The sequence below is a fragment of the Lutra lutra genome, chromosome 9 (assembly GCF_902655055.1).
Source record: "Lutra lutra chromosome 9, mLutLut1.2, whole genome shotgun sequence".
Lineage (NCBI taxonomy): Eukaryota > Metazoa > Chordata > Mammalia > Carnivora > Mustelidae > Lutra > Lutra lutra.
Window position 1 is genome coordinate 8,235,395 of NC_062286.1, and position 22,409 is coordinate 8,257,803.

Sequence of the window (22,409 nt, forward strand, 5' to 3'; positions counted from 1 at the left end):
GCTGTGGCCGGCTGGGGCATGTCTCATCCCTTCCCGTGAGGCCCCGGAAAGGCTGCAGGATACAAGGGGGGAGGCGGTCACCTGCAAGGACTGGGAGGCCAAGGCCAGTGTGTCCAAGGCCTACAGGTGTGCTGTGGGTGTGATTCGGAATTGGAAGCAGGTGGCGAAGCGGAGAGAGGAGCCTGGCAGGCCACTGTGGAAGGGTTTCCTCTCTTGAGGCCTTGAACTCCAGAGCGGAGCTGCGTTCTTCTCTACCACGATCACTGTCCAATCCAGGATGAGGACACAGAGAAGTGGGTGCCAGACCAAGGAGCCTCTGCTCATGGGAGGGGGTCAGCAGGGGTTCGGGAGGGAACGGGAGGCCGGCCAGAGTGAGGCTGGAGGATCCTGGCATTGGGCTCACCAGGTTCCTATTTTCTGCACGGAAGTCGGCCCGCCTCCCCCATCCTTCATCGTCCACAGGGGGCCGGTCTTGGGGCCGCGGTATTTTACAGTGTTGTCCTGTTGACCTTCCTTAGGAAGCCTCCGTGACCTCTGAAGTACACAGGTCTGTGGAGAGTCCTTTCCTGGTTCTCCAGGGCTGATTCTAAATACTTTGGCAGGACACGGTCCCAGCTGGCCCTTTGCCACCCTCCTCTCCCTGCTTCCCCACCTCTGTCCAGATCTGTGCCAGCGTCTGGAGGGACCTGCCTTCCCCCGTCAACGACGTCCCCCCCCCCCCCCCCGGTGCATTGCTCCCTTTCTTTCCAGGATGCCCTTTCTTCTGTGCAGCAAACCAATGCTCATCTTTCCTGATTCAGCTTTTCTTCGAGAAGGCCCTCTGAGATTGACCTGAGATGGAAACTTCCACACTTTTCCATATCCCTTGAGCCACCTCCTTGCCTACGTCCTCACTAAGGCAACCACCACCCTGTACTTTGCAAGGCGTTTACCAGCTCTTCCTACACAACTGTGTCTTCAGGTCAGGGACACTGCCTGGTTCACTCCTCCCTTAGCTCCATCTGGGAAGGAAGTTATTTCTGCTATATGTCCAAGTTAAACTATTTAAGCGTTTCATTTTAAAACATTCATCTTAAACCATGATCCTGGAAGGGGAAAGTTCACTTTTTCACAGAGGAGGCATAGAATGGGCTAGAAGTCATAGATTTGTGGCTTAAGACAGATCCAGCTGTCTCAGGCTGGGGCTGATATCCGGGAGGCCTTCAGCTGGCTCTTCTCTTTGGGCCTGGCGTGGCTTGGGTGGAGGTCAGAGACTCCCCATCGGCCTGGGATGATTAGCAGAGGCAACGGCTGTCTCTCTGCCAGATCTGCTTTCTGTAAGAAACTGCTCTGGGGGGCGCCTGGGTGGCTCAGTGGGTTGAAGCCTCTGCCTTCGGCTCGGGTCATGGTCCCGGGGTCCTGGGATCGGGCCCCGCGTCGGGCTCTCTGCTCGGCGGGGAGCCTGCTTCCCTTCCTCTCTCTCTGCCTGCCTCTCTGCCTGCTTGTGATCTCTCTCTGTCAAATTAAAAAAAAAAAAAAAAATCAAGAAACTGCTCTGGACTCGGTTGCTGTCTCCAGCAGTTCAAACCCCCGAGGAGGTGGGAGATGTGCACGCTGTGTTCTTAGTGGGGAAAACCCTGGCTGAGTGGTTTTTCGTGCTCTCCCTGAGCACGCATTTGGCTTAAGTGGAAGAAGAGGCACAGACAGGGCCCGTGGAGCTGCAGTTGTGTTCATGGGGAAAGAACAGAAGTGCACGTCTTGTACTTTGATGTTCAGAAGAGAGGGCTTCCTTCTGACGACTCTTGGAATAGAGTACAGTGAGGTCAGTTCAGGTGATATCCCGGGGCAGGGGGGCAGGGTAGGCTTTCTGGAACTGTGGCAGCAATGGCATCCCCCGGGGGCCCTGGTTAAAATCTCAGGCACGTTTACTTGGGCCAGCTGGGGTTTTAGTCTGGCACCTGAATGCTTCCAGACAGGACTGAGCTCCATTTTCGTATGATCCTCGCTGTAACCTCCCACGGGTCCTCCCTGTCCTCCCTTTTAGGAGGTATTTTCTGGAGGCCTGTGGCGTCCTGGGGAAATGAAGAGGTGACTAGAAGGGTTCCTGCTGTCAAGGAGCTCCAGGCTCTGAGAGGAGGGGGGACGAGGAACGTAGAAATCATGTCTCTGCTTGGGTTAGCTCGTTTCAGTCGGTGCCAAAAGTTTAATGATTTCTGCCGGAGGAGAAATTAAGTCAGCGTCTCTGGTTAGCATCTAGAAACTGGAATTCCGAGCAGTTAATTCCATGTTGAGAGAGGAAACTAGAGTTTATGAATCTCTGTGTGCCAGCCGCCCTCCGCATGTTAGTTTACTTGGCCCTCCCTGCGGCTCCAAAAGGTTCTTAGCCTCATGTGATGAATGAGGGGAGGGTGGTTCAGAGAGGTTAGGTAACTCGTCCAAGGCCACACAGCTTGAAAATAGACTAGTGATGAATTAAGCCCCTGGTGGTCTTACTCTAAAGCACAATTCTTTTGCCCCCTGGCAGGCAGATTATGAATGCTTTGCAAGGTCCAACTTTGAAACGTTGTTTGACGTAATGCTTTGCAAGGTCCAACTTTGAAATGTTGTTTGACGTAATGCTTTGCAAGGTCCAACTTTGAAACGTTGTTTGACGTAATGCTTTGCAAGGTCCAACTTTGAAACGTTGTTTGACGTTGGTAAAGTCGAACTTGACCAAGAGGCTGATTATAACTGGAAGGGAGTTGCGAGGCCTCCTCTGAGGGCCCCACTGGTTTCGATCGAACTGGACACCGTGACGAAGGACTGAAGAGCTTATTCTCAGCTCCTCGTGGGCCTCTGTCTCCGTGCAGAGGGGCTGAGCCGACAATGTGTGTCCTGCGCGTTTGGGAAAAGAGCTGGCTTGGACGAGCCTGCGGCAGGGGAGGTGGTGGCTTTATTTTTATGAGCAGAATGACGCATGTGCAGCTCCCAAGGGTACCCAGAGCTGGGTGTTATCTTGGGAAGGGCCTCCTAGCCCCTTCCGTGAACTCCGGAACTGTTGTCAGATTTGGGCTCCGGGTTTAGGCCGAGGTGCCCCATTCCTTGACTGATAAAAGCAAAGTGAAAAGTGCTCAGAAAGGAAGTGGAGGGTAATTGTGGGCCCAGAGGTCAGCTGGACACAAGTCTTCAGATTCCCCAGCAAACGGTCTGTGAGCCTTTTAGGATAAACGGATTCTTCTGCCTCTTGGGCAAAACTTTTAATCTTCTATTCAGAAAGAAAGAAAGACAAGACAAAGTGACTTTTCGAGGAGAGGCTGAGCTAGAATATTTTTCTTTGAATGGGCTGGAGTCTGGCTTTAATCTCCAGGGAAGGGCCAGTCGGGCTGACAGAGAGGCAGACACTGTCCAGGCCCCCGGCCCTCCGGCCGCTGGTTGTTTGCTTTGTGGGCTGCCTCTCGGAGGGGTGGTCGGCCTGCCCCCCTCCTCCCTCCTGCAGACCTGTCTTCAGGCAACATTCTTAGAATGCTCTCGGTTTGTTGTCTGGCTGGAAATGTGTCTTTTTAAATGGGGCTTTCCATTTACAGAGGCTTTATTTTCTTAGCCTGGCACCCCCTCTCCTTTGATAAAGGATCTTTCAGGAAGAGCCCAAGCCGACTTTTTTTCTTTTTTTCCTAAGCAAAAGTTATAGCCTGGCTGGACAAGTGAACCTGACGAGCAAAACCCAGCAACAGAAAAAAACCACTCCCTTTTCTGAAGTCACCGGCATCCTTAAAAGCCAAGACTCTGCTCCTTCGGGCCATTATTGGACTGTCTAAAATTGTGCAAAATGTAGGACTTTGGACAAGTCACTTAATCTCCCCGTGCCTCAGTCTACTAAAGTGAAATGAGAGCCGTGCTCTGTGCGTTTTAGAGCCGCGATGAGGAGGATCCAAAATGACAAATGGGAGGAAAGGGGCCTCCCAGAGAGGTGATGTGGATCTCTGTATTTTGATTTTAATGTGTTCCTGGGGCTCGCCTTGCTAGAGGAAATAATAAAGATGTGAAGACAGCACATGTTTAAATCCCAGAGTCTGTGTCGTTCTCTGCAAAATGAGGACAGTCCCTTTGTCACAGAGGGTGCTCCATGCGGAGTGACCACTAGACAGGTACTCAAACTGGGGTCTCTCTCCATGTATACATTTGTTCGTTGGTTTACAAATTGTGCACATGGACTGCAGTATATCGTATATATTATTTACATCCTAAAACAGATGCCAAAAGCTAATTGGAGTTATTTGATGAAATAGCTGTGAACAGAAGTGTTGATGTTTTCTTTTTCTGCGTTCCTTGTGGATCTGATGCCGAGATCTGTAGGAACTATAACAGGGACCTACCAAGCTCGGTCACGTGGTTCTGTGAGTCTGTGTGGAGCCTTCTGTGAGTAACGGCGGGGGGTGATGGGCTCCCAGAGATGACGATGGGTGTGCACGCTTCGTCCCCAGAGGCCGACTTCGTGGCTTTGTCCTTGAGAAGTTTAGAGGAATGCCATAGCTTTCGGTGAAATTGGGAAATGTCTTGTCACTACTGGAAAAGGCGCCGGAAGAGAACGGTAATCCAGGTTTGGAACCCTTAAGCGGGGCGTCTCAGGTGTCCTTTCCCGGGCATTGAGACTTCTCCCTGTGGCCTTGCACGGAAGTCACTCTTTGCAGGTGGCCTTTCTGTTCCAGAGTGGGCAGCTGCTGTGTGTCGTTAGACACGACTCCCAACCTTTCTGAGCTTCGGTTTTGTCGTCTGTAAAATCGCGATAAAGGAAGGATGGCAATAATGGCCAGATAGGATCGTTGCTGAGATTAAATCTCGGTCTGCCGTGCACCATGATCTCCAGGGGCCGTTCTGCTGTGGTTCTGCATGTCTGTCTTTCATTTTTATGCCTGCATTTTATTTATTTTTTAAACATAACCTTCAGTTTTTAATAAGTGTGATGATGAACACAGTCTAAAAAAGTCATAATTAGAACCTTTAAAATGAAAAATATCTATTTCTATTACCAGTCCAGCTACCTAGAAGGCAACTTTTAACTTTTTAGTTTTTTAATTCCTTCCTGGAATTTACCACTTAATTTACAATTAACCTATGCTGCAGTTGTTAATTTCTACATCATCTTTTCACTTGTACTGTGGCATAGGAGAATTTAGCTTTCTCCCGTCTCCTTCCCTGGTCCCCAAAACATGTGCTTGTGTGCACACACCCAGACATACATGTGTACACTCCACTCCATTTCCCCATCATTCCGAGGTAGTTCTAGCACAGTCTGTCTGTCTGTCCATATTCAGCATGGACTTACAGCTATAATTAACTTAAATTTCTAGTTCCTTACATCTTATTTTTCTGCAGCTACTAATTGTCTCTATTTTTTTGTTTACTTGAATTTTTAGGGACATGTCAATAATTCATTCCGATATTCTGATAGAATTGATAATAAAACTCCTTTCAGCATAGTTCAGCACATCAGATAATGTGATCTGTTACGTTGTCTTCTTGGGGACTTCCTTTTCTGAGCTGTTGTCCTTATCTTGTTTAGAACCCCTTTCTCTCCTTGTGCTGGATCCCCTGTCCTGGGTCTCATGTTTTCAGATTTGTCAATATTTTCTGTTCCCCAGGAGCTTCTGCAGAAAGAAGAGTGGGGAGACAGTTTTTGTTTTTGTTTTGTTTTGTTTTTTGATCTTGAATTTCTGAAAATGGTTTTATTCTACTCATACTTTGGATTATTATTTTAGTTGGGTATAGAATTCTAGGTAGCACATCACTTTCCCTCAGAATTTTTGAGAGCATCATTTCATTGTTTCCCGGGATCACTGTTGAGAAATCCAAAGTCATTCTGATTATTTTCAACTTGAGAATGTGCCATTTTCTTTTTTCTTTCTGGATCTTTCTTTGGGATTCTCTCTTTATCCTTGGTGTTCTAAAATTTCCTTCTTATTTATTATGCCGGGCCCTTGGGTTTTTTTAAGTTTAGAAACTTAAGTCCTTTGGTCCTGGAAATTTTTTTGGATTATTTCTTTGGGAATATTATTCCCTCCTTTTTCCTTGTTTTCTTTTCCTGGAACTGTGATTGGAACATGGATCGATCTAATTTTCTTACCATTCCTCTCCTTTGTGTCTTTATCTTCAACCCCACTTTTCACCATGTTGTCTGTAATTCTCCAGCCTTTTCTGGCTTCAGCTGTGGTGTGAGTTAGTTTGCTTCCTAGAGGATGCCTTAGTTCCTACTCTTTTTCAAAATCTGTCACCTCGGGACGCCTGGGTGGCTCAGTTGGTTGGACGACTGCCTTCGGCTCAGGTCATGATCCCGGGGTCCCGGGATCGAGTCCCACATCGGGCTCCCAGTTCCATGGGGAGTCTGCTTCTCCCTCTGACCTTCTCCTCGCTCATGCTCTCTCTCACTGTCTCTCTCTCAAATAAATAAATAAAATCTTAAAAAAAAAAAAATCTGTCACCTCTTCTCCTGCATTGCATCTCCCAGATTGTGGGCACATTCTATCTCCTGTTATTTTGTCTCCTCGCTCGTGTGTGTGTGTGTGCGCAGGTGCCTGTGTACTGATGTATTCCTTCGTGTCCTCCTAGGGCCCTTTGGGAGGGAATAGAGCTAATGCATGTGTTCCGTCTGTTCCCTCTCCCCGGAGCCTCCTCTCTCTCCTTTGTCTCTGCTTGTGACCATCCTTGACCTTCCTTGAAGCGCCTGCCCCACACTTACTGAACTTCACCCCAGCTGAGAGCCTGCTGCCCTAACGGAATGCTCTGAAGGACACAGCTTGACCCACACGTGCTGCAGGAGGAGAATGGCTTGGGCCGGATGTCCCAGCCATCGAGAGCCGACTGAGATTGCCGGCCTCGGTGACCCCAGACTCACCTTGGATCAGTCTGCTTTGTCTGGTTAAGTTCGCACGTGCTTCTGGGGCTAGATGAGCCAGCGGAGGTGTGGTACTGACCTAGAGCTATATTTGAGGTTGATTTGGTGAAGTAGGTCCCTATCTGATGATCTCCTGTGGGGCTGCCCAGCCCTCCTAGGGCATTCCTAGGTACAGAGTTTTCTTTTCTTTCTTTCTTTCTTTTTTTAATTTTAAGATTTTATTTATTTATTTATTTGTCAGAGTGAGAGAGAGAGAGAGGGAGAGAGCGCACAAGCAGCAGAGTGGCAGGCAGAGGCAGAGAGAGAAGCAGGCTTCCCGCTGAGCAAGGAACCCGATGCGGGGCTCCATCCCAGGACCCTGGGATCATGACCTGAGCTGAAGGCAGCCGCTTAACAACTGAGCCACCCAGGGGCCCTTGTGCTTCCATCTTAAAGGCACTCAGATATACAGGGGTCCCATTGAAACTGCATCCGCTGGGCCCTCAGTTTTGATCCAAACACCTCTGTCTGCCCTGACCTGCCTAGAACACGGCCTTTATCCTTGGAACCCCTAGCTGCGAAGCTTCCGGGGCTGTTACCTACTCAAACAGTGTCTGATTTTCACCCTCAGTTTTGATTTTACTCTAGCACAAGGCCAACCTATAAGCCATTTACTACCCCCAAAGACAACCTTCTCCTTTTTCTAGGGCATGTCTGTCTGTCTGTCCTCATGAGGCTTTCATTCCTTTGTACTCTCCCATCCCTTTCTTAAAAATGTTCTTCCACAATCTTTCCCAAATACCCGTCTCTTCCTTTCTGGCCCACTTTGAGTTCCTGCGCCTTGGCCCAAGTTCTCCCTGGTTCCCCCAGCGCCCCCTACATTGTAGCACTTTGTGTCATTTATCCTTTATTATCTGAAATTCTTCTCAGGTGAATATTCAGATTTTGCCAAAAATAAATGATGTACGTGCCCTGACCGCCGGGGTGCTATGCTGGGCGCTTTCCTCAAAACTCTGCCGCTTTTACTCTCCCTCGTGACCAGTCAGCCCTGCCAGAGTGCCCGTTTTACGGATGAGAACACGGAGGCCCAGTGAGTAGACACTTGTCTCCGGGGTCACACAGGCTCTTTCTCCCGCAGCCAGGCTCTCGTGGGAAGGTTGTGGTTCAGGTTCTGGGGTTGAAGAGCGTGGGGCGCCAGCATGAGGGGAAGCGGCCCAGCCTTGGAAGGCAGGCCGTGTGGGGTACTGTGTCAGGGTGTGGAGGAAACCCCCGCAGCTCGTGGGTCTGAACACCTGTAGCGGGAGGCTAGCGGGGACCTGTGCGGGGTGGGCGCAGTCCGAGCCAGGCGGGGGGGACAGCATCCCTGGGCCTTCCCAGGTGTGGTCTTCCTTCCATGATGCCTCGGGGAGGATACTGAAGCTTCCAGGTTGGCCCCTGAGTGAGGCTCTCCTGTTCCCCATCTGACTGGGGCGAGGGCGGGATTCTCAGGCACCAAGAGCCCCAGCGCTGCCCTCCCCTCGCACAGCCTCTCCCTGGAAGGTGGTTCTGTCTGGGGCTAGAGCTCTGTGTTTCCTTGTTAGGATTTCAGAGGCATCGAGTAGGGTGTGGGGCAACTTTTGTCTGTATTTGCTTATAGATATTAAAGCTTCAATGTTGCTTAAGGTTGTACCATTTTCCGTCTTTGAGTGTGAAGACTCTTCTGTGTCTTGATTCCTTTTGTGTTTCTCCTCTCCCTCCCCCAGGCTCCCTCCTTCTCTCCGCTTCTCTCCCCTTCCTTCTTTCCCACCCTGTTCCTTCTCTTTTCTCCATCTCCCCCCTTCTATTTCTTTTCTTTGAACAAGAGTGTCTTCAGGTTACTTATCTCCAAGGCTTGAATTTGTCATCTTTTTTTTTTTTTTTTTTAAAGATTTTATTTATTTATTTGACAGAGAGAAATCACAAGTAGGCAGAGAGGCAGGCAGAGAGAGAGGAGGAAGCAGGCTCCCTGCTGAGCAGAAAGCCCGATGCGGGGCCTGAACCCAGGACCTGGGATCATGACCTGAGCCGAAGGCAGCGGCTTAACCCACTGAACCACCCAGGCGCCCCTGAATTTGTCATCTTCAGAATGGGCTTCACAATAGCGCTCACGTGACCCCGAACGTGGTGGACAGGGGAGCCCGCACAGAGCCTGGCGCACTGTAGCTGGACAATGAACGTTCGAGTTCTTTCTTCCTCTTACTGCTCCATCCACCGTAGGCACCATCTGCTCTAACTGGTGGAACCCTCTGGGCTCAGGGTACCAGTCAGCTGTCAGGCGAGCAGAACAGGACTTTGGGAAGGTAGGCTACGGATGCCTCGGTCATTTTCTTTCGATCGTCGAGCATGATTCTGTATCAACATCATGTAAAATGGGATGGACTTCAAGCTCCTTTCTGTGGGCCCTAAGATCTTCAGATGGAGATTGACAGAAACAGACATTTGTGATATTACTAACTTGTGGCAACTTTAAACAGACCACCCTGAACCGAGAGTAACGCAGGCGTCCCCAGATGTGGCCAATGACCTCCCATTTGTGCATCGAGGGGTCAAGGCTTTCTTGACCAGATCAAGGAAAAAGGCAGACATGAGGATCCTGGGGACTCTTCTGACCTGGGTTGTTTGGGGGCTCTAGGCAGCTGACCTCTTTCTGTAGCACCTTCTCTGTGTCAGGCTAATTCCGGAGGCTCATTCCCCAGGCTGGAAGCAGGGGCTGGCCGAGGGGCCCCACGACCAGGGCTTATTGCTAGAAGCAGGAAGTGTTTAATGGTTTCATTTACTTGTAGTTGGAAGAGGAAAGGCTGGACCTTCCTGACAGTAGAGGCAGAAAAACAATGACTACTTGGCCCATACGTTCCAGAGGGAAACCAGAGCTCCCTCAGGGCACCAGCGGCCCCATCTTGAAAGGGCTCTGCCACCCAGGCAAGGGAGCCTTTGCTCCCCGAGTCTGAAGTCAGAGCGCCGTGTGAGGTGGCGGCTGGCTTGTGATGCTGGGCTCATGGCCACTGTGACCGTGTCATCGCCGCAAGGAAGCGGGAGCTACTGCTGCTCTGTGGTCACGCTGGCGCTGGCATCTGCGGGAATTCTTTACGTCAGATGCTGCTTGGCCGTCAGCAGTGTGGTAGATGAGATGAGAAAGATATAAGAATATAGAAGAACTGAGGGCTCTTTTGCCTTTCCTCCCTTAAAGAGAGTTGATACGTCTCTTTTCTTACATCGGTAGACGATTTGTGAAAATCCATGTGGATCTGTCAAAAAGAAACCCATAACATTTAAAGTCGAGTTTCTGAAGGCCACAGTCATGATGACAACCAATAAAAATTAGAAATAAATAAGACTGGGGCATCTGGATGGGCTCCGTCGGTTAAGTGTCTCACGCTCGATCTCAGCTCAGGTCTTGATCTCAGGGTCGTGAGTTTGAGCCCTGCTTTGGGCTCCACGCTGGGTGTGGAACCTACTTAAAAAAAGAAAAATGAAGGCTGATCTCCTGCCCCTCAATCTTGACCATTTAGAAATTAAAAATCCATTCCTGAATAATTAGTCAATTAAGGAGAGAATCAAAAAGGAGGATTTCCGTCTCAAAAGAAATGGAAAGGAGAACACTTTATTCCAAGCCTGTGTGCCATAGCGGAAGAGGCATCCAGAGGAAAATAAGTAGCCTGAGATAGCTTCATTATTAAAGGAGGTGGGAAATAAGGACGACAAGGAAGGAATCATTTTAAGAAGTTCGGAAAAAGGACAACAGATTAAGCCAAGAGGAGACAGAAACACAAAGCTAACTTTAAGGAAATAGAAAATAAACAGAAAACAGTAGGAAGGAATATAAATTTCCGTGCTGCTGCTTGGGGAGCGCTAAGCGGAGAGGTTCATCATGTACGATCTGAAGGACGTGTCTGAGCTGGTATCGTACCTTTCATTCAGCGGACTATGATGCGGCCATGACCGTCATTGTAAAAGCGTTTGTAAGAGGGCTGGGTGAAATGTTTGTGTCCAGTGAAAACTGCAGAATCAAAAATTTCATTTACAGAATGATCATAACTGTGTGAATACAGTCTCCCGTTTCTCTCCTATCCCCGAGTTGTGAAGAAATTAAGTCTGGAAAGAATGCATCATCCTAGCCCAGTGGGGATGAGGTGCTGATGTTCGTGACAACACAGAAGGACCTGGAAAACGTTGTGCTTATCTGGAAGAAGCCAGTCACCAAAAGACCATAGACCGTAGGATTCCATTAATAGGAACTTGCCAGAGGATGCAAATCTACAAGGCAGAAAGTAAATTAGCGGTTGCCAGCGGCTGGGGTGGGTTGGAGATGAAGGTAGTGACAGCGTTAAGGATACGAGGTTTCTTTTTGGGGTGATGGAAATGTTCTAGAATTGATCGGTGAGGGTTGCACGACATTGAGTACACTAAAAACCACTGAGTGTGTACTTTTTGTGGGTAAATGGTATGGGATGTGAAAGGTATCTTAAACTGCTACAAAAAAAAATCACAGTGGTTATCTTGGAGGATGGGCATATCAGTGCTTTGTTCCTTTTGTTTGTCCACTGTCTTCTGTAATTTCTAGATTTCACGTTTTCCAGATGTAATCCCACATTACTTGTACAATGGAAATGGTAATAACCTACAATAACACTTTAAGGGAAGAATGTTAACAATTGGTCTTTTAGCAAAAAAGGCAGGGATGGGAAATCTCTTAGCCCACCTTCTGAGAAGGTGTGGGGGCTCTTGTAATCCTACAGTCTGGAGCCTAGCTGTCATGGATGGATCGTGGAATTGCCGGCCGCTGTCGCATCCGTAAAGTGGCACGGGCCTGTTCTTCTGTGAGTCAAGGAAAATAAACCATCATTTGAGCTCTCTTGGGGGCAGGATCCCATCTCAGGGAAAAAAGGGGTGGGTGGAAGGGAGGATTGTGGGGGAGGGCGGTGGGGGAGTGGTCTGTGAAACCAGGGATGACCGGTTTCTAGGGAAAAATGCGAAAAGGTGTCAGACTCTGCTATCGGAGTGCTAAATTAGAGATAGCTGTTACTTATATAACTTCCTGTAATTGCTGGGCAGAAGCTGTCGCTGACAACCGCCCTCTCCTTGGATCCAGAGCCCTTCCCTCCTGGCAACCGGCTCACTTCTGCCTTTGGGCTCCGGGCGCAGGGTCAGCCTTTCCAACTGACGCTGAAATGTCGTTTTAGACAGCAGCCTCCGTCGTCCTTTCTGAAGATGGGAAACTCCTATGCCGGACAGCTGAAGACGACGCGGTTCGAAGAGGTCTTACACAACTCCATCGAGGCGTCCTGCGGTCCAGCAGCCTGGTGCCCCGGCCTGTCTTCTCCCAGCTCTATCTGGAAGCCGAGCAGCAGCTCTCCGCCCCTGGAAGGTAGGAGATGCGCCGGTTGTGGGTCCTGCGTCCGGGCAGCTCCTGTTAGACAGAACTGGAAACTCCTTCTCCCCTCTGTCTGGAAAACATTGGGTCTAGCAGAAAAGAATTAAAAAGGAAAAAGTGCACTTACCTTTTTCCTTGGCTAAGACCGAGTTTCCGCCATAAGGATGCTAGGAATGTGGTTATTCATTGGGTCACGGGGGAAGGAAGAGGGCTGTGTTGGGACTGTCGTGCCGGGGTTGTTTCTGATGCCTTTCATAGAAGGTCTGATGTTCTCCCTGGATAAGTCAGAAATTTTAACACCCTTTGGCCCTTGGTGATTTTTTTTCCGTCTCTATCCAGGGATTCATGGTCCTATCTTTGCAAAATAGTCTCTAGGTAGTTTTTCTTTGTGATTGCAGATACGAGAGCCCTCTAGAAACATTGAAACACCGAGAACGTGTGCCAGGAATAAATGAATCAGTTATATTCAGGCGTGGGGACAACTTTAGGGTTTGCTTAATTATCCAGAGGATAAAATGGTTGTTTTCAGTCTTTAGTGTGTCTCTTTCATAGCCACGTGTTTTGTGCCAGAAGTAACCCCACAGCAGTCCACGGGATGAGACGGTGACCGTTACCTAAGTTCTTTTGGGCAGTGAATGCCTTCCGCTGGAAGTTCCCTGTAGAATTCACATAGATATTGAAGGCGAAAAAGGACCATTGTTTAAAAGAAAAATTAATCAATCAAGAAGGCGTGCAGTGGGGGGCCTGGGTGGCTCAGTGGGTTAAGCCTCTGCCTTCAGCTCAGGTCATGATCTCAGGGTCCTGGGATCAAGCCCCACATCGGGCTCTCTGCTTAGCAGGGAGCCTGCTCCCCGCTCCCCGCCTGCCTTTCTGACTACTTGTTATCTCTCTCTGTCAAATAAATAAAAAAAAATCTTAAAAAAAAAAAAAAAGAAAAGAAAAAAGAAGGCGTGCAGTATGCCTGGTCCTATACTGGGGGGGTCGCCATGTGTATGGGTCAGTCTTTGTGTGTATGTGTGTGTGTGTATTGGCAGGGTGTGGGGATGGCTGGCTGGGAGGGTTGCACGTAAGAGAAAATAAGGCACAGAGTTGCTCGCGTGGAATCTGATAGTTCCTTATTCTAGCAGGGAAGGCGTTCCTTGTGTCCGTCTTTGAAAAGTCCTTATGTTAATTTTGCAAACAGCCACAGTAAGGACCTAAAAGAGCTAGAGGAGGGTCTGGGAGAAACTGGACTGTGCCCAAAAGCACGGATTAGGAAAACCAAGAATTCTCTGGTATCGAAAGCCGGCACGTCTTCCAGCAGGGGAAGCATCAGTGCGGCACTGGGGGAGATGATGAATGAGTGGAGGATACGGGCTGTGTTTCTGGCTAGCCGACAGACGTTCGTAGAATGTATGCATTAAACAGCCATCCATAGCTACTTTGAGTACTGAAAGTCTTTGTTGCTAATCATGAATTACTGACGGTGACAATGATGACTTAGTCCACGTGAATGGCACCTTGAAATCTACAAAGTGCTTTCCACCTCCCCCTGCTAAGATGACTAAGTCAGGGAGTTGTACCCTTAGCTTTGATGACTCTGTGATGGAAAGGGGGCAGACCCGTGGTTAAGTTGGTAGGGACAGGGGGGCCGTTGCTCACCTCGGGGGTGGGAGAGAGGAGCAAGCCCTGGGAGGTTCCCCCCCAGCTTTTCCTCTGCTAAGTTCTCTGCAGACTCCCTGGGAGGCTGCATCTCAAACACTGACTTCTTAGATGCCCTCCCCTGCCGATCGGGCGTTGGGCAGCTGGCACTTTCCGGGGACCGCTGGAGGCGTCCCCTTCTCGTGCCTCCCGTGTTGAGTGCTGTAGGCGTACTGCCTGCTGTTGGCGCAGCACCCCCCACACCCCCCCACCCCGTACGAAACCAGAGCAGAACCTCCAGCTTTTCCTGTTCGTCCGCAAACAGAGAAATCCTCCCGAGGTGCAGGAAGACAAAGAAGGGGTCTGGTGGGAAGGGGGAGACTCTCCTTCTCAGTTGGCTGGACGTCACCATGAACTGAACGCATGACTCTGCCCCTGGATTCTCTGTCATAAAACTTGGTGCGGAGGGCTTGTCCTGGCCACACTTTGGTTTTTCGGTCTGCCAGGGTCTCTTACTGTTGTCCTTCCTCAATCACATGAAAGGTGGTGTTTATGGCCCAGGGTGCCGGCATCCTAAACACCCAGGGTCTGTAACATCTTCTGTGCTCCTGAGCGCCTTTCAGCTGGGGCCTTGGGGCTTTGTTCCCGGGATTAGAGGATTTACCACACCTCCTCCGGAGGCCGGTGGGGGAGTGGGGAGGCTTTATGTGCTATTTACTTTTTTTTTTTTTTTTATGAAAGACCAAACAAAACAAATACTACCCCAGAGTTTTGAGATAAGAATTAATTAACGAGATGCAGTTAATTCTTGTAACCCCACCCCCCTCAAAATGTCATGTAGTTTCTTCATGGAAAGAAAGGAAAATCCAGCTCGACAGAGGGGAAGTGCGGCCGCATCTTTGGGCGCCTGTGTGTTCTCGTGTTAAGGTCCTCAGCTCCCAGTCCGCTCGGTTTCATGTGGCGCCGTGGTAATGCCCTCCTTGCACCAGAGACCTTGGCCAGCAGGCGGGTGGGCTCTGCTCGCGGCTGTGATAGTCTCCTCTCTCACTGCCTGACTGATCCATCACAGGCGCTGGGATGTCTGGGGTGGACCTTTGACCTTTGAGGTCTGCTTTCTCATCCACCGGATTCTGAGCTCTTTTCTTGACTTTCGGAGGCTGAAGGCCCTAATTTTTCATTCTTTTGGAGAGTCTGAGTTCTTCCCTTGGGCTTTAGCAGAGTAACATGCAGACAGGCCCTCCTGCGGGGCTCTGAGTTCTCCATCCTTCTCACCAGATTGTTGGGGTCTTTGCCCTTCCCTCTGGGCCTCTGGAGTCCTGGCTCAGAGAGGAGAGTGGCTGGTCCCGCAGAGCACAAACAGTTCTGTTCCGCCCACTCTGCAGGTGGTGGCAGGACAGTCCCAGCCCCCATGGGGACCTGTGCAGCATTGCTGGCGCCTGGGGTCTGGGCGGGACTCCACCCCTTAGGCTAATGGCCCACCGGGCCTGCCTGCATTTAATGGCAGGAAGGAGGCATCTGAAGGAGGCTCGGAGCTATCCCCACCCCCTGCGTGTGCTTCCTGGGTAATCTTTTTATGGTCTTCCTGCCACCTCCATGTTCTCCAGGCTCAGAAAGATGGGGGCACCAGGGATTTTACACTTCCTGCACTGACCTACCCAAGGTCACGGGCTGAGCTGGCTTCAGAGGTTCCGTTCTTCTGCCTCTTGTCCCACGGGCACCTTTAGAGTGGCGGCCACCGTACTAATTAAATCACATCAGGAAGATGCTGTGTGGCGTGATGGCCGACCCGGTAGCAGCTCAGAGGCCCGGTATAACCACCTCATTTCAAAGATGCAGGGTCTGATGCACAGAGAGGTTAAGTAACTTTCTCCAGGCCACACAGGCAGCGGCAGGTTCGAGAATTGAGAGTTCCCTGATTCCCAGCCTTCTCCTGCCCTGCACATGATTTCATCACTCACCTAGAACTCCGAACCCACTGGATAGATGGAGGGGCAAAGCGAGAAGAGGAGGCAGGAGAAACGGGAACACGGAAAGAGCGCTAAAACAGGAGGCAGGAGAAACAAAAAAGAAGAAAAACGGTCTTCCAGCCCAGCCCTCAAGGATGCTCGTAATGACCCTATTCCACGAAGAAGTTGCATGCTAGTTATAAATGACCGTTAAACCCGGACAAGTTGAGAAAGATTTTGACCAAAAATGTCTGTTAAAAGGAGTTAGGACGGTACTTCCATAGCCTGGGAAATTCATTCAGCTGAACCCCCTTCTTGAGCAGTGCTGGGCAAATGGGGCTCGAGGGGGTGTGCCCCCATCAGCTGGGCATGCGTGTCCTGGGCACTGCCTCTAGGGTCACAGAGGTTCGTGAGGGCAGGGGCCCCGTTCTCTGTGAGCCGAGAGGCTGCGGGGAATGACCAGAAGCTGTTTCACCACCGCGACAGAGCTCATGAGCAGGGAGCGGGGGCGGGGGGGGGCTTCAAGGCCAATCCTTGGCTCTGCCGGCCAGTTCCGTGCTTGCCAATATGCGACTGAACTTAAAAAAAAAGTTTTCCCCAAGTCATAACCCGCCAGGCCGTGTTCTGGAATGGTGCTCTATGTGTCTGTGCCAGACTTGGGTGTGTTTGTATTTCTAGTCCTCCCTGTGTGTGCATTTCTCCCCTGGGGCTAAATGAACACGGACAGCTTGCACGCCGGAGAGAGACCGCTCACACGACGCTTTGTATTACAAACACGCAGGGACGTCGAACATCAGCGGGGGCCTCAGGTGCCCCGGGGAGCCGGCTGTCACCGGAGCGCTGCGGGACAACCATCGGGTCCCTCTCTGTAAAATGGTCTATACCTGAATCTGTGGCCCCTCCCCCGGAAAGATTCTGGAGGGTTTCTCAAAGTTATGTGTGTGTTGAACCCTCGTGCGTGAGCAGATGCGTGGAGCTCTGCCGAATGGAAAGAGACGTGAACCTGAATTTGAAGTCACTAGGCCAGGCTGGGAGCCCGAGTCTGTGACCTTGGGAAAGTCCTATGACCTCAGCTTTCCCATCTGAACAGAGTCGGGGCGGGGCGGGGGTGGGGGGAAGCGGGGGTGGGGGGTGATGCCCGGCTCCCAGCAGGCCTGTAGGGACTGGTTAATTATTAAATGGCTGAGACTTGCTGACCCCTTGCCTCTGACTGTCTCCTCCCTCCCCTTTGCCACTTCCAGGTGGTAGCCAAGTGGACAATGAGGACGAGGAAGAAGAGGGAGAAGGGGGACTGGAGCCCACCTGTCCCCCAAATCCCTACCAGATGCACCCTCCACCCGAAGGCTGCTGTACCATGGATGGTGAGGCTGGCAGCTGGCAGAGTCTGAGGCTTTGCACCCCGGGTCCCCTTTGCCCTGGTCCCTGGCTACATCCCCCTCGAGCCCCCGGGGGGCTGTCGGCTCACCGCCCCTTGGCACTCTGTGGATAGCTCAAGTTTACAAGTGGATTTGGATCCATCCGTTCATTGGTTGTTTGGAAACTCGGATATATTTCGCAGTTCGGGTCTGCCTGCTCCGAGCTTTCACTTGGACCACTCAGAGAGAATAATCTTCCTCCGCGATCCTGCTTTACCGTTGAGACAGGGAGACGTGTGTTCTCTCAGGAGCCGTGTAGGATCAGTCCATGGAGGAACTGAGCTACAGGAATGCCGGGGGTGGGGGCACCTTGGTCTGGTGATAAGAGCTTGCGCTCTGCACTCAGAGAAACTTGGGGCTCTGCCACTCACTAGCGGGACAGCCTCTCGGAGTGCAGTGCATTCATCTGCCGGTCACCACGCCAGTCGAGGGGTGTCACTAGTTAGTTAATCCACTCCTGACTGGGCCCCTCCCCACTCTGGAAATATGGAGATAAAAGGTACAAGAGCTCCCAGCTTCATGGAGCTATGGAGGCAAGCAGACACTTTGTACACGAGGTGGAAAGTGCTGACAGGGCAGGGTGGGCACGCACGGGTGCCTGGGAGCTCAGGATACGTTCCTCCCACAGGTAGAGAGTTTAGGGAAGGCTTCCTGAAGGAGGTGGCCCATCATCTGGGTTTTGGAGGATTAGCAGGAGTCTGTGAGAAGTTTGGGGGAAAGTGGAATATTCCAGACAGAGGAACAGCATGTGCAAAGGCTCAGAAGGGAGAGAATATAGCCCTCTGGGGAGCTGCTGGCAGTGTGTATAGGTAGGAGTCTGAGGTCTGGCCGGGCAAGGCATAGTGCAGAGGTCACACGGGGCGTAGAGGTCCCAGGTGCTGTGTGTGTGGGCCTGCACTTGGCCTTGCACAGGATGGTGGCAGGAGAGGCAGCCAGCTCTCACGGGGGCTGCTCTTCTGGGGAGAGAGAAACCAGCGCCGTGGCTCTTCAGGACGTAGGACTTCTGGTGTCCAGATGTTAAAAGGTCACCTAGTTAAAGAAGGAAACTGTGAACTCTGCAGTGGTCATTACAGAGATTTTCAAAGAATTTCCAAGCCAACGTGGTAACCACTGGACTGTCCCTGGCCTCTTTTCCTCCAGCTCTTCAGAAGGATGGGTCCAGGCCATGTAGGGAGAAGGCCTGCAGGGTGCTTGACCTCGGCCTCAGGGACTTTTGCTGAACTGCCTAAGATGCTGAAGGGGAACCTCCCCCCACCTGGCCCAGCTCTCAACAGCTCTGAGCACATCCCAGAACCTCTCTGAGCCTTGATTTCCATCTTTGCAAACTGGGGGCAGAATTGCTTCTCCATGAGAGCTTTGCAGAGCTTGCTCCTGGTCCAGTGCCTGGCACACAGTGGGCACTGTCTCCATGCCTGCCAAGCCCCCTCCCCCTCCCAGGGCCCCTCTGTGACCCTCCCCGGGGGCATGTAGGAGACTCTGGACCCAGGTGCTGTAGACCCAGCACCTGTGAAGCAGGTGCGCGCCGGAGGGCTCTGTTCACATTGTAGAGTCTGGCAGGAAAGCCTTGGGACCATCAGGATCCCATTAACTCTCATTGTCTCAGTTGGTAGCTAAGGATGGAGCAGACGCAGGAGATGGGGCCGAGTGTGCCCTCATCCGGGAAGACCTCGGAGAGGCCCATCCAAATAAATCTCAGCTGTTTCTCCCCTCTTATTTCTAGACATTTTAGGGCACTTATTTTTCGAATGGGAAGTATATTTAAAAGCTCTAAATACAAAATGTTCAAAAGGGTCTAGAGTGCCAGGCTCCCTGATGGTCACTCTCCTTGTGTCCCGGTGCCATCACCAGAGGCAGCCAGCACCAGCAGGCTCTGGCTCCCTCTTTGTGACATTTCCCTGTTTCTCATACACATGAAAAGTGCAGGGTGTGGAAAAATACCACATTACTCAACAATTTCTTGGGGATTCATCATGTGTACATTTTAGTTGACCCTTGCTCGTCCACCGTTTCTCCTGCTGAGTTTCATTTGTACATGAATGACGGTGACACCGCAGTCTTCAAAGGAATTAACATGCGTCAGGTGTCCCGAGTAACTGTGGTTCTAATTTTATCTCTTGGAACTAATATTAAAGTCAGCCACATGCAGAGGTGAGGTTTGCTCCTGACAAGACCTGGAATGTCCTCCCTTGGCCCATGGGAAGCCTGGTTCTGGGGAAGCCGGTTCTGGGGGAAGCCCTTTGGCGACTGCTGTGTGAGTCCTGTCCATTCCTCGTAGGGTACTGCCAGGCGGGAAGGACCTGCGTCTTGTCTCCCTTTCCAGTGAGCCCATCGACGTCCCCACAGCTTTCTCCTCGTGGGGGCCAAGTCCCCCAGCCTCCCGGACCATCTCCTGGTGTGTGCGTTGACAAGAGGTTTTTGCCCGATGATAATGGGCACAACGCTCTTCTTGGTAAGTCCTTTTCTGTGGTTCCACCTGCTGGGGGGTTGGGGACAAGGGAGGCCTTTGGGGGTGGGGGTGGGGGGCCTCCTGTGGGGGCCTCTTCTTCAGCAGGCCCTGAGGGACGTTTGTGCTTTCCAGTAGGCTCTTTCTGTGTGGAACTGGAATGTTAATGAGATTGATTGATTGATTGATTGATTGATTATTTTTAATGAGGTTTATTTTAAAATGTGACGAACTTCCTATAGAGAACCTGACCTTGCGAATGAACTTTTTTAGATGTATGTTCATCAGACCTTTTTCTAAGTGCGCTTCCCGTGTCAAGGATAGGATAAAGGGGCTCCTGAGGGGCTCAGTTGTTGAGCGACTGCCTTCGGCTCAGGTCATGATCTCAGGGTCCTGGGATCGAGTCCCGCATGGGGCTCAGGGAGCCTACTTCTCCCTCTTCCACTCTCCCTGTTGTGCTCTCACTCTATGTCAAATAAGTAAATAAAATCTTAAAAAAAAAAATAAAGGAATAGGATAGAGACCTGTCCTGAGATGGTTTCAGAAGCCATCAGACAGGAGGCGGAGGGAGAATGGGGCCGAATGTGTGTTCCTGCTTGCAGAACATTCATACCTTCTCCATCAAGTGCGGAGTGATTCCCACACGTGCTCTTGGCCGTTCGGCAATCTGGCCCCTTCGCCGGGCCTGGTGTCTCCTTAGGAGGAGGACCAGACAGGCAGAAGGGCTGTAATGATTGGGGCCAGACATAGCATCAGAAGCCGTTTTCTCTGTAGAACATGTACGTTTCCTGCTTGACCCAGCCCCTGAAGCTGAGTAGGTCCGTGCTTGTGCGTGCGTATTTATAGCACGTTTTATGTCTGAGACACCATGGGAGGGGCCCAAGGGGAGGAGAGACCAGGGGAGGGCAGGATGGAGCGGCAGAAAAACAAGACATGGTTCCTGCCTTGAGGTGACAGGGCTGGGGGTTAATGCTGGGAAGCAAGGCAGGCGAGCGCTGCAGGGGCAGCTCTGGGACGGTGACCAGGGAGAGAGCGGTTCAGTGCCGGTGTGGGTCTTATTGTAAGGAGCTCTTGAAAACAAGAACAATCCCGGAAAATTCCCAAGGAGCTCATGGAGTCCTTCCGTCTCAGATTTAATGTGCTCCTCGAGACCACTCCGGATGCCGTATGCTGGTAGGACGGCTCTGGTGACTTGGTCCCCATTCGATCCAGTGGTGGCCGGGGCTGTGGCTGAATTCCCCCACTTTGTGACTGTAAAGGAATTGCGAGGGCAGTAAATCAAGGAGGTTCTGGGTCTTGAAAGGTGGAGACAGGAATCTCTCAGTGCATTCACCAATACCCCCCACCCCGACCCCACAGCTCCAGCTCCTCAGGTGGCAAGGGCAGAGGAAGTGGGGTCTTTGTTAACTGCTCGCCAAAAAGCCATCGGAGGTGGGTAACGAGGGGCGGTTGGTAATAACTGATGCTTTCTTCTTTTAAAATAACTTTATACTCTCAGCTTGCACACTTAACACTGTTTGGGTTTCCTGCAATTACCCCTGATGGTTGCGCAGGACGAGGAGGCCCCCCAGCCCTCCGGCGGCCCGGGCTCCGTGCTTTTTAGTGATCTATAAAATGGAAGCTCTGCAGGATCTTGGGGGAAGCAATGGCTTTAGCTCCTAATTTATAACTCCCGCCCCCCCCCCAGTTTATAATGAAGGGAATCTTGTTTTAGCGAGTTTGAATCAACCAAGGGATTTTGTCTGAGAAGATGAAAATCTCGGTGTGTGTTTCCAGATATTGACGATAATTCAGCGAAATGGGCTGACAGCTCAGGTAAAAGAAAACATGGGGCTACAATGTTCATTTTTCCCCCTTAGGTGTGATTGAGTCCTGTGTTCATTCAGCAGGCAGAGCATTAAGCATTTATGGAATGTGTACCCGGATGGGATGTGGACTTCGAGTTCAGCGCCAGGGCCGCAAAGTCAAGTTCAACCAGGTCCTTGCCTGGGAGCTTGCCACTTGGGGCGAAAGCTCTGGCAAGCAGGGACTCAGCTCAGAGAACTGCAGAAATCAAGCTTTTACTACATCTCTGTGCAGCACGCTGTATGGGGGTGCTGCCGAAGGGCGCACTGAGCCCCGGTGACGGGCAGGGGGTCCCTGAGGGTGTGGTGTTGAGCTGGGCCCTGAAAAACCAGCTGCGTTTTGTCAGCTGGAGAACAGCGACAGCAGCGAAGCACTCAGAGCAGCCCCGTTACGGAGCCCTGACCGTGCGCCCGAAACTGCTCGGCGGGATGGGATAAGCCCGTGAGGTGGGTACGTTATTACCTGGCACTTATATATGAAGGAATGAAGGCACAGAGAGGTTAGGTGACTTGCTCAGGGTCACCCAGCTAGTAAGTGGCAGGTCTTGAATTTGAATCCGGGTGCTCTGGCCCTAGTCTCATTCCAGAAGATGGGGGTGCTCTCGGGCAGGAGGGGGGCCACGTGCAAGGAGGAGGATGGTGTGCTGGAGGAACAGGGTGGAGATTGGGAGTGGGGGCTGCTTGGGCCCTGCCTGGGAAAGGCTCTGGTGCCCCAGAAGTCACTTTTTTTTTTCCCTAAAGATTTTATTTATTTAAGGGAGAGAGAGAGAGAGAGCGGGTAGGAGCAGAGAGAGGGACAAGCAGATTCCCTGCTGAGCAGGGAGCCCGACACGGGGCTTGATTCCATAACCCTGAGGTCATGACCTGAGCTGGAACCAAGAGTTGGATGCTTAACTAGCTGAGCCACCCAGGTGCCCCAGGAAGAC

At 51.2% G+C, this 22,409-nt stretch overlaps 1 protein-coding gene across 1 annotated transcript in view; it reads left to right on the plus strand.

Moving 5' to 3' along the window:
• The first annotated feature begins 12,031 nt into the window (after positions 1-12,031).
• Positions 12,032-22,409, plus strand: part of GREB1 (growth regulating estrogen receptor binding 1) — a 71,999-nt gene continuing 61,621 nt past the window's right edge. The window contains 6 exon segments of the mRNA XM_047746155.1: positions 12,032-12,122; positions 12,125-12,199; positions 17,014-17,154; positions 19,483-19,533; positions 19,536-19,592; positions 19,595-19,645. Coding sequence (XP_047602111.1) covers positions 12,053-12,122; positions 12,125-12,199; positions 17,014-17,154; positions 19,483-19,533; positions 19,536-19,592; positions 19,595-19,645 — 445 coding nt within the window. The 5' untranslated portion in view covers positions 12,032-12,052.